Genomic DNA, 16560 nt, shown 5'->3' with positions numbered 1-16560 from the left:
GCACCTACTGTGTGCTGGGCATTTTACAAATATTATCTCATTTGACCCTCACAACCACTTCAGGAGAGAGGTGCTATTCTTACCCCCATTTTACTGCTGAGGAAATGAAGGCAAGCAAGGTTAAGTGACTTGCCCAGGGTCACACAGCTAGTTAAGTGTCTGAGGCTGGATTTGAACTCCGGTTTTCCTGACTCTAGTCTCGACTGGCAGGAGGCAGGGCTGAGCTATTATTGCTGAACTTTTCAGGCCCCTCTGTGACAAAAGACACACACATAGGGATGCCCTGAACTTCCTGGGGGGCCCAGTGATCAATGAAACATATTTTTTAGGTCATAGCTCCCCACACAGAGAATCATGGAGTTCAGAGACGGCCATGTGGGGATTTTCCCCACATGTAATTCTGCAGATGGAGTCAACAGAACCTGCCTTTCACCTCTTTTCTGGGAAATGGAGGGATACATCATCAAGACTAAGAATAAATTGAGGAGTGTTCATAAGTAAAACCGGATAATCCCAGAACCTTGGGGCTGGGAGGGGCCTTAGGCCCTCTCTGCCAAACAGTCACAACACCCCTGAGGAGAGTTTCTCAGCCTCTGCTTGTAGATCTTGGAGGAGGGGGAGCCCATGACCTATGAACAAGGCAGCCTCTTCTCTGGGCCAGTGTATTAGCACTAATAATATTGAGCTTAGACCCTTTTCCACTGGGGCCTGTGGAATCAACTCTCATCCCCAGGGCAACCAAGCCTCCAGGTACTGAGGGGCTGCCGTCTTGCTGTATGGGAGCGGAGCATAATTGAATCGGGCCAAGGACCCTCTGGGAGCTTTGGTAGAAATCACAGCAAACCACGGGCACCAGTCTTGGCAGGCGGAAGAAACAAGGAGACAACAGTTACGGAAACCCTCTGGCGTTGGTCTACGCCAAAAGCTAACAAAAAGAAGGCTGTGGTAACGGATGGACTATTTTGTCATGCAGAGATGGGGCATGGGCTATGGGGCAGAAGGTGAAGCAGCCTGGTGCCCCCACCCCACTCCCCGCAGCAGTGGGAAGTCCCAATCAGCTGTGCTGATCTGCCCATTTTGTTAAATTCTGAAGCCAAACACAAATTATTACTTCAGCTCTTTGGTGACATCTGATTTCTATCTTCCATCCTTGGGGATCTGACTGTTGGTCTAGCCTCCTTTTATTCCAGGAGGACCAGTGAGGACCTCCCATTCAAAACTATGTTTCTCCTCTGTCCCCAAGGAAGAGAATCAGCTCAAAGCAAGGGCCAGCGGCTCCCACCTACCTCTCTCTTTGCAAAGGACAAAGAGGAATTCGGCTGCGATCTGCTTGACCCCAAGGTCAACATGAGTCATGAGGCGCACCAGCTTGTTCCGCACGGTGGTGCCGACTTCGGGGCGGTTGGTCACATCTCTCAGAGGAGGCAGGACCTGAAGACACAAACACAACACTGACTGTGGCCCGGGTTCCTGTGGGCATTCTCGGATACTAGAGGTGAAGAACCTACCTAATCAAGGCCTTTGGAGTTGGACGGAACCCGAGAAGCCATCTGTCCAATCAGCTCATTTTACAGATAAGGAAACTGAGGCCCGGGTAGGTGACAAGGTGGACCAAGGTCACACAGGCTGTACATGTCAAAGTCAGGATGAAACCTCGTGCTCTGTCTCCAGAGCCGTGTTCTCTCCACCCCTAATCACCCAACAACTGATGGGCTGGAGTGACCCAGGCAGAGGGGTAACATGGGACTCAGGCATAGCCAGACACAGGTTCAGTTTCCTAAGATCACGTGCCCCTACCTCTAGGATGAAAAGAGGGAGCACCAGGAACGATGTGCCTCCCTTGAGTCCAACAAAATCAGACCCCAAATAGTGAAGCTGGGGGGTCTGGGACACTTTCTCCCTTGAATGTGTGTCCCACCAATGTACTGAAGGATGCTGGGTTGATCATCTGGACAAAAGCTTCTCCCCAGGGTCCCCATGTCCTACCCCACTGGTAAACACACACACACACACACACACACCCCATCTTCATTCCCTCCTCGCCAATCAACACCTTAAGGTACCAACCTCTCTTCATCCAAGGCCAGGCCCAAAATGATCGTTCTCCCTTCTAAACTCCCCTAACACTTACAGACTGAACCACGGGATTTCTAAGTCACACTATCTGATATGTCTTTCCCAGTCTCCCCAGTGAGACACAAGTAGGAAAGCCAAGTATCAATACTTCTCTTTTAAGCTTGGGGGCCCGCACAGGGCAAGTGCTCAGTAAATCCCTGTCAGTTCTCTGAGTGGAACAAAGTGATTTTCAGTCCGATTTCTGGAGGAAGAAACACCAGAAGAGTGTGGCTTTGCAGCTCTGGGAGACAAAACTTACTTAAAATGGGTATCAGTTGGAAAAAAGAAATGGGAAAATTCCGTTAAGTCATCTGGAGTCAGCTTGAAAATGAGTTAATTTGGGGGCAGCTAGGTGGCGCAGTGGATAAAGCACCAGCCCTGGATTCAGGAGGACCCGAGTTCAAATCCCACCTCAGACACTTGACACTTACTAGCTGTGTGACCCTGGGCAAGTCACTTAACCCCAAATACCTCACCCCCCCCCCCCGCAAAAAAAAAGTTATTGATTGATGGATCCTGCCCAAACACCAAATTCTAATGTGTTTTTTCTCTACTTTATGATTCCAGCTCACCACCTTGTGGGTCATAAATAAATAATGGAGGCTTGATTTGTTTCCTTGATTAGATGTGTCAGCACGCCAAAATCTTGCCTGAGCCTGGCTCCTCACGTGAAATGTAAAGCATGTGGAAATTGACATATATGTTCATGCAGTAATGGCCACTAAGGCTCCTGAGAGATAACATTAACAATGATAACAATAGGAGGAAAGGCAGTGAGCTCTTGAATTCATGACATGATCGCTCAAAAAAATAATGATAATAATAAAAGTGTGAGATATGTCTCCTCCATATAGTCCAATACCTTCACTTCATAAATGAGGAAAAAAAAATCCAAAGTGTAGTACATGGTGTTAAATAAAGGATTTGAACTCAATTGCTTTGACTTCAGAACCGATTATCTTTCCATTGTACCAAGAAGCCTTCTTTAAACTGTTCCAATTGTTATTTTTAATTAAGTGCATCAGGATGTGAGTCATTATGCTATAGTGGTTTAGAATACTTGGCCTAGAATCAGAAAGATTTGTTTTGAAACCTGTTTCAGAACGTGTGACCAAGGAGAAAATATTTAACTTTTCTGATCCTCGGTTTCCTTATAAAAATTTCCATAGTACCCAAGTAGCAAGGTTGATTTGAGGCATAAATGATATAATGTACATGAAGGGTTTTACAAACTTGAATAGGTCATATAAATGTTAGTTCTAATTACAGCTTATCTAGATGGTATAGAATAAAATATTAACCTATCATGTTACCATAAGAACCGAATGATTAAACTCAAATTGGAGATGTCCACCATGATTTGGCAGCTCATGGTCACATTAAATCACCATTAATTGAGAAATAAAAATAGTGAAATTTGTCCTCTGACATTGTACAGGTTAACCAAGCTAGATGTTTGACTACATTTTACACTTTTGAAACTGATTTTTGAGTGTGATTATTTTGTAAGTGAGATCAATTTGGCTAGACACAAATTCTAAAAGTAGCTCAGTGCTTCCCTAAAGTGGTAAATAATTCAGGTAGAAGTCTCCCCAACTTGGGAAAATAAGCTTAGTTGTCAATTTAAAGCAAACAATCTTATATGACTGATTTTTTTTCTGTCAAAATCAATTTTATGAGAAAAAGCCATATAATCAATGACTACTAAAATAAATTTTGTAACACCAAAAAAAAAAAATTAATGATAATAGTGAGCAGTTACATAGCGCTGACTGTGTGCCACACACTATGCTAAGAGCTTTACAATTATTATCTCATTCGATCCTCACAACCACTTTGGGAGGGAGGTGTTATTATTACCCCCATTTCACAGATGAGGAAATGGAGGCAAATGAGGGTTAAGTTCTTCCTAGCTCCGAGCCTGGCATTACACTCCCTAGCTGCCCCACAGTAGATATTCTAGGAAAACAAGGAGTAGAAAGCGAGGTGTTTGTATTCCACTTGAAGGAGCTGGGGAAAGAAGGCTTCGCGTGGTAATTCTTTGGAGGATTTTTGCAAAAACATGAACTAGAGTCAGAAGAGGAGAAAGCATGGCTGGGTCGAGGAATGAGCTATACAGTTCATTTGACAGATTAAAGTTATCTCTAGCCCAGTGGGGAAGATTAGGAGTAGCTTTGCATGTGGAATTGCTAAAGGGAAAAACTTGTAAATTCATCAATGGAAATTGTTTCCATTTACTTTGAAAAGGTTAATCTTGGGGTGGCTAGGTGGCCAGTGGATTAAGCACTGGCCCTGGATTCAGGAGTACCTGAGTTCAAATCCGGCCTCAGACACTTGACACTAGCTGTGTGACCCTGGGCAAGTCACTTAACCCCAATTGCCCCGCCAAAAAAAAAAAAAAAAAGAATGTCATGAAAAGGTTAATCTTTTGTTTGAAGTAAGGCATGAGGGGCAACTAAGTGGGGTAGTGGATAAAGCACCAGCCCTGAGTTCAAATCCAGCTTCAAACACTTTACACTTACTGTGTGACCTTGGGCAAGTCGCTTAACCCTCACTGCCCCCTCCCTCTCCAAAAAAAGTTAAGTAAGGCATGGGGTGTTGCAGTGGATAAAGCCTCAGGGCCTGGAGTAAGGAAAACCTGCATTCAAATTCAGCCTCAGACACTTACTAGATAAGTCACACAACCTCTGTCTGCTTTAGTTTCCTCAATTATAAAGTGGGGTAATAAAAGCACCTCTTTCTGAGCATTGTTGTGAGGATCCTTAGCATAGTGCCTGGTATATAGTGTTATATAATGCTATTATTATTATTTTATTGTTGTTTTTGTTATTATTGTTATTGTTACCACCACTACTACTACTACTACTGACCTCTGTGCAGAGTAGGATGTGCTCATTATATATATATATATTTTGTTTTGTTTTGTTTTGTTTTGTTTTGTTTTTTAGTGAGGCAACTGGGGTTAAATGACTTTCCCAGGGTCACACAGCTAGTAAGTGTGTGTTAAGTGTCTGAGGCCGGATTTGAATTCAGGTACTCCTGACTCCAGGGCCGGTGCTCTATCCACTGCACCACCTAGCTGCCCCTATATATATTTTTTGATCTGGCAGATCCACAATTCCCTCACCTTCACTAACAAACAAAAAGGAAGAAGGAAAGGTGTGTTTGTCAAAGTGGCAATAGGTGTATGTTTCTCAATTGAGAGGGGGGTCAAAAGAGAAAAACAATGTTCCCTGGTGTTTTTTTTTGAGCTTGAAGAAAGAATCAGAGGCACAAAGAGAAGACAAGTAAGAGGTGACTGTTACCAGGCATGGGGCTTTCCCCATCGATAGGCATCCAGCGGTTGGTTACCTGGTCTTTAATGAATTTCCGGATGTTACGGTGAGCTCGGGAACATTCAGTTAGTAAACTGAGCACTGGAGTCAGGCCCTCCCGATAGCAGCTTCCCTAAAAGAGAACCAGAGAGGGCGAGTTAGCTGGTTTGTAGGATTGCCCAAAAGAGAGACAGACAGACAGACAGACAGACACACACACATTTGAGCTTCAGGTTGAAGAGGAGAGCCTCCAGAATTAAAAACCGAGGGGTCAAGATCAGCTTATGGAGGGGGAGGGGAACGTTGATGATGCTCCAGAGTCTGGAGCTCAAAGGGACTAGCAAGTCTAGCCTTTTCCTTGGACATCTGAGGCCCATGACTTGCTGGTGATCGCACAAACTCACAGCACGTTAGGGATTCAAACTTTAATTCTCTGAGCTCAAATCAAGACCTCTCTTCAAGGCACCGCCATCTCTTTCTTTGATGTTGCTCCATTCCCATTAATCCACAGTGATTTCCATCCTTTCTTGGAATCTTTGCCTCATTTTTTTCTACGTCCTCTGTCTTCAGCAATGGCTTGCCTTGGTTACAAGCATGGTGACCACGAGGTCCACGCTCATGGCCCTAGTGGCTGCTCTGTTTCACTCTCAGTCCAGCTGACTCCAGTAGAAGCCACAGCTCCAAAGGTGGCCTGAGGAGAGTCAGCCAGGGCACAAACAAAGCCACACTCAACACACGAGAGAAGATGGAAAGGCAGCAATTACATCTGCCCAGGAAGCTAACAAAACAGATTTCCCGGGATACCCCAACAAAAGGGAAAAGGAGAAAGAGGGAAAATTCATTTCCTTTAAGTTAACTGCCTCACTTTTTTTTTTTAAAAGTCGGTGTTTATTTTGAAGGGGAAAATAGTAAGAGTGGCCACTATAAACATGTATATGGTGCTTTACAGTTAACAAGTTACTTTGATCACAAGACCTTGATGAGGCAGATGGCATCAGCTTTATTATTTCCATTCAACAGATGAGTAAACTGAAGATCAAAAAAGTTTGGTGATTTTGTCTAGTATTACCCAGAGAGGTGGTTGAATTTACACTCAAACACATGCTTTTGACCAAGTATGGGGCTCTTTCTTTCTTTCTTTCTTTTTTGGCGAGGCAATGGGGGTTAAGTGACTTGCCCAGGGTCACACAGCTAGCAAGTGTCAAGTGTCTGAGGCCGGATTTGAACTCAGGTCCTCCTGAATCCAGAGCCGGTGGGCTCTTTCTTTTAAAAAACAATTAATGTCTTTTATTTTTATATAATGGTCACTTCAAGATATAGTACCAGCTCCCAACTGAACCACCCCCTTTAACAACAACAACAAAATAATAATTATTATAAGAACAGTCGACAGAACACCTGCATCTGACAATGTATGCCACATTCTGGCTTCCCTAGACTCTATCTTTCCGATGAGAGGACGATGAGTCCTGGGACCGAGACCGATTAATATATACTCTGTGCTCAGTGTCTTTAAATGACTGTTTCCATGTAAATTTCTGTACTTACTGTGAAGACTAGAATGTCTCTAGTTCTGCTTTCTTCACTTTCCATCGATTCAAACAAATCTCCTTATAGTTCTCTGAGTTCCTCATATATGCTGTTCCTGCTCTACAATTATCTTACATCTTTTTTTTTTTTTTTTGGTGAGGAATTGGGGTTAAGTGACTTGCCCAGGGTCACACAGCTAGTAAGTGGTAAGTGTCTGAGGTCAGATTTGAACTCAGGTCCTCCTGACTCCAGGGCCAGTGCTCTATCCACTGCGCCACCTAGCTGCCCCCTATCTTACATCTTAATTTGTGACCCAAGATGAGACAGAGAACATTATGAAATCTGGAGTAGATCATTTTGACTACATTAAATGAAAAGGTTTCTGCACAAACAAAACCACGGCAAATATGATTAGAAGGAAAGCAGAAAGCTGGGAAACAATTCTTACAGTGTTTTTAATAAAGGACTCATATCTAAAATACATAGAGAACTGCATCAAATGTATAAGAATACAAGTCATTCCCCAAGAGAAATGGTCAAAGGATATGAACAGGCAGTTTTCATATGAAGAAATTAAAGCTATCTACAACCATATGAAAAAATATTCTCAATCACCGATTAGAGAAATGCAAATTAAAACTACTCTGAGGTACCACCTCACACCTATCCAATTGGCTAATACGACAAAAAAGGAAAAGGATAAATGTTAGTGAGGATATGGGAAAATTGGAACACTAATGCACTATTGGTGGAGCTGTAAACTGATCCAACCATTCTGGAGAACAATTTGGAACTATGCCCAAAAGGCTATAAAACTGTGAATACCTTTTGACCCAGCAATACCACTACTAGGGTCTATACTCCAAAGAGATCATAAAAAAGGGAAAAGGACCCACATGTACATAGCTGCTCTTTTTGTGGTTGCAAAGAATTGGAAATTCAGGGGATGCCCATAAATTGCAGAATGGCTAAACAAGTTGGGGGTATAAGAAAGAAATGAAATACTATTATGCTGTAAGAAATGATAAGCAGATGGATTTCAGAAAAACCTGGACTTACATGAATCAGTGCTGAGTGAAATGAGCAGAACCAAGAGAACATTGTACACACCACCACCACCATTGTGTGATGATCAACTGTGACAGACTTAAGTCTTCTCAGCAATACGATGATCCAAGACAATGCCAGAAGACTTATGGTGAAAATGCTCTCCACATTCAGGAAAAGAACTATGGAATCTGATTGCAGATTGAAACATATTATTTTCACTTTTGTTGTTGCTTTTTTGCTCATGTTCTTATTTATTCTTTCTTGTGTTTTTTTCCTTTTGTTCTGTCTTTTCTCTTATAACATGACTAATGTAGAAATATTTTTAACATGATTGCAATGTATAACCTATATCAGATTGCTTGCTGGCCTTGGGAGGGGGTAGGGAAGGGAAGAGGGGGGGATAAAAATTTGGAGCTCAAAAAAATATCTTTAGATGTAATTTGAAAAAAATTTAAAATAAAAATAAATTTAAAAAAGAAAGGAGAATGTTTCTTGATCTTACATCATTACTCACACATCTTAAATATTATACTTTTATCAGGGATATGTGAGGCAAAGTTACCCACCACTACCCCTTGATGATTTCTTTTATTAGTCTCTATATGCATTGGCTGTGTTTGTGCAAAAGCTTTTTAATTTTATGCAATTGAAATTGTCTCTTTTGTCCCTTAAGGTTATCTACCTCTCTGTGGGTCAAGGATTCTCCCACTAGCAACACTTGTAAAAGGCAACTTTAAATTTTATGACGCGACCTTTTATGCTGAAGATGCACATCAACTGGAGATTACTGTAGCACATGGTCTAAGAGTCTGGTCTAAATCTAATTTCTTCCCAAAAGCTTTCTAGATTTCCTGGGAGCTCTTATCAGCTAAGGATAAAACTTTCCCCAGTAAGTGATGGTGTTAAGTTTATCAAACACTGTGTCTTAATTGTCCATTGCTTCTGTTTTTTACTTACCTAGTCTATTCCATTTCTCTGCTTTTTGCTTTTAGGCAAACAGTTTTGATAGTCACCACATTTTAGTTTATAACTTGAGTTTAGATACTGCTATTCCTTCTTCATTTCCATTTTCCCACCATATGAATTTCATTATTCATCTAATTCCTTTTGGGGGGGGGGGCGGGGCAATGAAAGTTAAGTGACTTGCCCAGGGTCACACAGCTAGTAAGTGTCAAGTGTCTGAGGCTGGATTTGAACTCAGGTCCTCCTGAATCCAGGGCCAGTGCTTTATCCACTGCGCCACCTAGCTGCCCCCTATTCATCTAATTCTATAAAGTATCTCTTCCCCCACCATCACCTTGGTAGTATTAGTGGTATGGAAATAAATCTAAAATTAACTCATGTAGTATCATTATTTTTATGGTATGGGCACTTCATACCTGGACTACTGCAATAGCCTGCCGGCTGGTCTCCCTGCCAGGTCTCCCCCCACTCCAGCTGTCAAAGTGATCTTCCTAAAGCACAGGCCTGACCGTGTCACTCTCCCCTATTCTATCAACTAGAAAGTCTTCTGTTTGCATTCAGAGCCCTTCACAGGCCAGGCCCCCTCCCACTTTTCCAGTCTTCTCACATTTAATTAGGCCCTTGCCCCTACCATGCTTTGATCCAGTTACACCTGCCTCCTTGCTGTTCCTGGAACTAGACACTTCATCTCCAGATGAGGTCTCTTCAATGGCTCCTTCATGTGGGAACTTCTCTCTTCTCCTCTCTCCCTTCCACCTTTCTTCCTCCCCCACCCCATTTCTGCCTCCTGACTTCCCCAGCTTCTTTCTACTCTAAGCTAAAATTCTTCCCTCTATGAGAAGCCTTTTCTAACCCCGCTTAATGCTGGTGCTCTCCCTCTATTGATTATCTCCAATTTACCCTGTCAATATCTTGTTTATACAGTTGTTTTGAGACCTTCCTCCCTCCCCCTCATTAGGCTGGGCAAGAACTGGCCTTTACCTTTCTTTATACTTCCAGTACTTAGCACAGTGTTTGGCACATAGTAATAAAGGTTTGCCGACTTGACTGACCACCAAACAATAAATAATGAGAATCTTTCCAGTTATTTACAAATTTTATTTGGGGGGAAAAAATGTATAGTTGTATTTGTGTAAATCCTATGTGTCTTGGTATGTTAACTCTCAGAGAGTTTGCGTATTCTGCAGGGTTTTTAAAAAATCAAACTTCTCTTCATTCCTTCCGTTTCTGTTAGTACTTGATAGAAATGTCAGCAGTCCCGTGAACACATTTTGTATCCTGCTGCTTTACTAAAGCTATTAATCACCTCAATTACTTTACTAACAGGTGCTTTCAGGTTCTCTAAGCAAATCATCATCTCGTCTGCAACTTTTCCCCCTCCTGGTCAATGTTTATGTCTTTTAATTCTCTCTCATGTCACGCTCCTACAAGTAGCAGTTAGAACTTTGTCTAACTCCCACTAGAGGGGAGAGAGGGGATTCCTGAATATTCTTGTTTGTCCGTGGAAAACTTCTAGTTTTGCTTTTTCCTTCTCTCATTCCAAATAATGCTCCCAATTGGTTCCAGATAAACAATTTTGATCAAACCTAAATACAACCCTTCCATATCTATGCTTTTCCAGGTTTTTAACACAAATGAGTGGCGGCTTTTGTCAAAAGGCTTTGTCAGCACCTACTGATATAATGATGAGGTTTGGTTTATACGTATAATTGTTCTCATTATTTTCTTAGTACAAAACCATTCTTGCATTCCTGAAATAAATGCCAATCCGTCCTGGTGAATCATTTTTCTGGATATCTCACTGTAGTTTCTTTGCTTGGGTTTTAATTTTTAAAATGTTGTATCAATATTCACTAGTGAAATTGATCTAAAGTTTTCTTTCTCTGCTTCGCCTGTCCTTGGTTTGGGTATATGGATCATATTTGTTTCATGAAAGGCATGCATCTCCTTTCTCTAGTTTGGAGGTAGAGGTATTAGCTCTTCTTTACACATTTGAATTTAAACATGGAATTTAAGCATTAGAATTCACATATGAAAAATCTTTCTGGATCAGAGGCTTCTTTCTCAGTTTATGCATACAGAATTTTTCTGAAATTGCACTGGACCACCACAACCTGTTTTATTAATTTGGGTACTTTATATCTTTATAGGTAATTATATATGGCTTTGAAGTCTCAAGTTCTGTTGTTGATATATTTCTGTACAGAAATTCACCATCTCTTTTATTTTGGTAATTTGATATTTCTATTAAAACATGTCAACTCATGTTTCATTAATTTCATTAGTCTTTAAAAAACCACTCTTGAATTGTCAAATTTATAACCTTTTTTGTTTGTTTGTTTTTGTTTTGGCAGGGCAATGAGGGTTAAGTGACTTGCCCAGGGTCACACAGCTAGTAAGTGTCAACTGTCTGAGGCCGGATTTGAACTCAGGAACTCCTGAATCCAGGGCCAGTGCTTTAGCCACTGCGCCACCTAGCTGCCCCCATAACCTTTTTAATTTTAAATTTTACCTATTTTTTCTACAATTTTCAAAATTCTGTCTCATATTACTTTTAGAATTGTCAATTTATTGATTTTTCTACTTTAAAAATGGCATCCTCATCCGGCCTCAGACACTTAACACTTACTAGCTGTGTGACCCTGGGCAAGTCACTTAACCCCAATTGCCTCACTTAAAAAAAAAAAAAGGCATCCTCAGCTTATTCTTTTCCTACTTTGTCTATATAAGTTTTCAAAGATAGAAATTTTCCTTTGAGTACTGCTTTAACTGCACTCTATAACATTCAATATCTCATTGGTATTCTTCTCTTTAACATAAATGTTTTTTGTTTACAAGACATTCTTTGGCTGGCTTATTATTCAGGATGTTTCCATTTAAGTCAGTACCTTTCCCTCCCATTTCCTTTACTGAACACTCTTTATTAAATTATGGTATGTAGAGAGAATGTGCTTATATTAGCTCTGCCTTTTTGTACTTGTTTATGATTTTATTATGCCCTAGTACATGTTCAATTTGTAAAAATGTCATGTGGGATACAAATGTTAAATTTTTGCAAGAGTACTGTGGGATGGGGGCAGCTAGGTGGTACAGTGGATAAAGCACCGGCCCTGAGTTCAAATACAGCCTCAGACACTTGCCTGGGCAAGTCACTTAACCCTCATTGCCCCACCAAAAAAAAAAAAGTTCTAAAAATGAAGTTATTGGCCTAGTTCATCACCAAGATCCCTTCCAGCTCAAAAGTTTATGAGTTGTAAGATTCATTTCCTAAGCTTCTGGTGATGTACATCCCTTAGCAAGCAGCTTATTTGGGGGCACCTCCCAAAGCCTCCCCACCATGGGTATTACCTTGTCAATTCTCTTCTCCATAAAGTCAAGGAGAACACGAATTGCCTCCATGTTCATACCATTGTATACCATGGTATTGTACTTCAGACTGGCTTCTTCTTCCCTCGTTTCAGCTTCTTGGGCTGACTCATCCAGAGTTGTTGCCTCCTGGGCAATTTCGTCCTGGGCTAATGGGCTGATGAGGACGTCCAAGCAAGAGACTGGAACATTGCTTAAAAGATTGACTGCATTGCTGGGTGATAAAAGAAAAAGGATTTAAAAATGTTTTGCTTTAAATATTTGTGAATTACACTTTAAAAGAAAAACCAGGGGCAGCTATGTGGCGCAGCCCTGGATTCAGGAGGACCTGAGTTCAAACCCAGCCTTAGACACTTGACACTAGCTGTGTGACCCTAGGCAAGTCACTTAACTCCAATTGCCTCACCAAAGACAAAACAAAACAAAACAAAAAACACCCCAGAGCACAATGAAAAGTTTTTAAGTGACTCTAAAGAGATAAACTAAAAACAAAAAACTGAAAAGGTGCTATAATATTTGATAATAAGTAAAAGAAGGGGAATAAAGGAACTTCCATCCCAATAAATAACCCATAAGATAAATAAGGAGGGTAAACAAGGAGGGTGGGGTGGGGCATTGAGGGTTAAGTGAATTGCCCAGGGTCACACAGCTAGTAAGTGTCAAGTGTCTGAGGCCAGATTTGAACTCAGGTCCTCCTGAATCCAGGGCCAGTGTTTATCTTCTGTACCACCTAGCTGTCCCTGAAAATGAGAATTTTAATGGGCTTTCATACATACTTTTCATCTTACTCTTTCTGAGTAAAACGGTTTTCTAAATGAAGGGGCTTTGCCTCCTTTTCCTTCACCCAGTTTGTAAGAGAAGCTGATGTGGCTGCTTCACATCTCTTTCGCCATCATCTCTCCTTTCAAGAATACAGAGCAGACATGAGCTTGGGCCATACACCAGCAGGGGGAACTCACACACAGTTTTTGAGCCATCATCGACATGCTGTGGGTGATTCATCCTACAAGTGAATTCACTGCAAGGATGGTGTGAACTACTTTTGCATTAATTTGGCCTGCTCTCCAATCCCAGGGTAGCCTTCTCACCAGAAAGGGAAACTATTCTAGATGCTGCCTTAATCTGCAGGAACTTCAGAAAGAACCCGGAGCAGAAATAAATCACATTTCTGGCTTTGGGCTTCAAGCTGCGTCCTGAATAGCTTAAATCCTGAGTAAAAAATCATCCTCTCCTCTTGCTCATCTTGGGTTAAAGCTCAAAAAGCACAGGAGAGTTCAGGACATGATCCCAATTAAGGTGACCAGTAGTTCCTTTAATTAAGATACCCCCCCAAAAAAAAAACCCCCCAATTTTTGAAAAATGTTTTTCTTGCCCTTCTGAATCTTGATGTTTCAATTTCCTCCAAATAGGAGTTTTACCTTTCTTTCATCATCAGAGATTTCATTTCTTAGTGGGTGTATTTTATAAAGAAGGAAAAAAAAATTCTAATTGAGGCATCGCAGCCAGAACCAGGCTAGGAAACAACTCAAGGCAGTAGATGGGGGCCTGCAACCTGCCCCGAAATGAACTGCTCTCATCTTGATTTGCCTGCTCCAGACCTGCCTGACCAAAGATCTTCCAACTGTGGCTATTTATTAGGAAAGAAAACCTACTAAGAAGGAATGTATTTTTAAAAATCCTTTCCCCACCCTTTACTTCTACAAATGCTTTCTTTAAAAAAAAAAATGTAGCTTAGAAACCTTCCCTGATTAAACAAGTTTCTTTTTTCTTCCGAATTTGACAAGCATTTCCATACTGAAGAGAAAAAGGATTTGGATGCAAAACTGTCAATCTATGATGTTCAAATGGGTTTTTTAAAGTATACAACTTAAACAACATTGCCCGACTGGGTCTATCTTGTTCTGAATTTCCTTCTGCTTTTTTCCTGTGAATTTTCTAAATATTTCAATGATATTTAAAAAAAAATAGAATTGTCACTGCTTCTTGTAATCCCCTGAGAAGTCCTCCCAAAAAATCCCTTCCCTTGTTTTTTGTTTTGTTTTTATCCCTTCCCTTGTAACAAATAAATATGGTCAGGTAGGACAAATTCAGACATTGGCTATATCTGAAGATCTATGACTCATTCTCCAACTTTGGGGTCACCACCTTTTTACCAAGAGGTAAAACTACCCCTACTGGCTTTTTTCTCCTAGATTCAACAGGTGGCAGCTGGGATTGAGCCTCATATTTCCAATGGAAATAAACAGAGGGGGGTAAAATCCCCTTAAATACTAGAACCAAGAGGGTAATCTCCTAGTACTGGCCCAGAAATCTCAAGAGCTGCGCTATTATTGCTCTTCCACTATTAGGGTGCTGCTAGGTTACAGGGAGGGTGGCTGGGATCCCAGGACTCTGATCGACCACCAAACATCCCTGGGAAATGGAAGACTTTCAAATTGGCTTCTTCCTTGACTTCATCTTAAAGGACCATCTCCCTTTTTTAAGCGATGTTAAGTAACCAGTTTCCAATGGTAAGAAACCAAATTTGGCATTCGATTCGACAAATATTTGGTGGGTATTTTTGGCTTTTCAAGGAAAAGCCTCCTGTTTGCTGGTTTCTTATTAAAGCACCGAGTCCCCAAACAACTACGAAATTAATTTTCTGGATCACTGTGTCTGAGCTATTCTTTTCAAGTCACAAAGTGTGGCTTTCTGATCTCGTCACTTTGCTGACGGTTTCATTTGTGGTCAGAGAGGGTATGAAATTCTCCAGCTACCAGGAAGTCGGTGAGTGTGCGGAGAGGAGCACAATGGGGCTGGAATGCCTCCTCAGGGGGGAGAAATCCTGTGTATCTTACTCTCCCCTTTCTGGCTGCCGGGAGATCATTAATCACCGGGACAGGACATCCTCCCCCTCGTGCTCCCAAGCCCCTCCTGCTATGCAGACTCCAAAGCAGGGCCCATTTAGACAGACAGGACTCCTCAGTGCCCGCTTAAGCAGGCCCTTGTTTGCGGAGGGCTGGAGAATGGCCTTCTCATGCATAGTCCTGGGTTCTGAATCAGAGACACTTTACTAACCAACGGAGGGATGAATATTGCAGTGAGTAACAAGGACGGGAAAGTAGCAATTCAGGCTCTCTCCTTTCTCTGCTAATTCTCTACTGTTTGACTGTATTCTTTTTAAAACTGCAGCTGAATATGTCTTTTCTCCATCACTGCCATCACTGCTCCCCCTCCCCCTCCCCCTGACCCCTTGGACACAACTGCTGATTCTGGCGCTTTCACAGGGCGCTGCTTCTACCAAACCACTGCCATCTACAGCCCCCCGAAATGGCTTCCTGACTCAAGACCAGGCTCCTCCACTGGAGGTGACACATGGTGATTTTTATAGAACATAATATTTTTATTTAAAAATTTAGAAAAATGGGGGCAGCTAGGTGGCACAGTGGATAGAGCACTGGCCCTGGAGTCAGGAGTACCTGAGTTCAAATCCGGCCTCAGACACTTAACACTTGCTAGCTGTGTGACCCTGGGCAAGTCACTTAACCCCAATTGCCTCACTTAAAAAAAAATATATACATATATATAAAATTTTTTTTTAGAAAAAAAATGTATAAAATTTATACCAATCCCAGAATGCACTTGGAGCTTTTGCTCAGGTGACTTTGCCCATCTGGAATGCCTTGCCCAACCTCACTCACCCTTTCTAAATCAATCCTGTTCATCAAGTGGAAAACCTGCTTTGGGAGCCCAAAGGCGTGGCCTGAAGTTCCAGCGGCACCACTTACTAGCTGGGTGATCTTGGACAAGTCAGTTAATCTGTCTGATCTTCAGTTTCCTCATCTAAAAACACTCCTTAAATTCTATGTAATTTGACATCTCTTTATTAAAGACCTACTGTGCTCAGTAGCTGAGGTTAGAAAATCTGCAGGAGGGGGCAGCAACTAAGTGGTGCAGTGGATACAGCATTGACCCTGGATTCAGGAGGACCTGAGTTCAAATGAGGCCTCAGACACTTGACACTTACTAGCTGTGTGAACCTGGGCAAGTCACTTAACCCTCATTGCCCACCCTCCCCAAATCTGTAAGAGCCAAAACAATGGCCTTGCCCACATGGAGCTTATAGTTTAGTGAGGGGAAAATCAGGACAATACGAGATCTTACCATGCCTACAAAAGTAGAGAGGGGCTGTGCTCTCCATCTTGAGGGGCACTACCTACCCAGAGATGCTAGCAGAAGTATT

The 16560-nt window shown here is 41.8% G+C and overlaps 1 protein-coding gene across 4 annotated transcripts in view; it reads right to left on the bottom strand.

Annotated features, from left to right (window-relative positions):
- RIC8B (RIC8 guanine nucleotide exchange factor B) overlaps positions 1-16560 on the bottom strand; it is a 100463-nt gene that overhangs the window by 21819 nt on the left and 62084 nt on the right. For all 4 annotated transcript variants that reach the window (XM_043965746.1, XM_043965745.1, XM_043965747.1 and 1 more), the window contains exons 5-7: positions 12321-12552; positions 5467-5562; positions 1287-1431 (exon numbers count right to left, since the gene is read on the bottom strand). In XM_043965746.1, coding sequence (XP_043821681.1) covers positions 1287-1431; positions 5467-5562; positions 12321-12552 — 473 coding nt within the window. The remainder of the gene's footprint in view (positions 1-1286; positions 1432-5466; positions 5563-12320; positions 12553-16560) is intronic.

The sequence above is a fragment of the Dromiciops gliroides genome, chromosome 5, assembly GCF_019393635.1.
Source record: "Dromiciops gliroides isolate mDroGli1 chromosome 5, mDroGli1.pri, whole genome shotgun sequence".
Lineage (NCBI taxonomy): Eukaryota > Metazoa > Chordata > Mammalia > Microbiotheria > Microbiotheriidae > Dromiciops > Dromiciops gliroides.
This window is presented reverse-complemented; position numbering and strand designations above follow the sequence as displayed.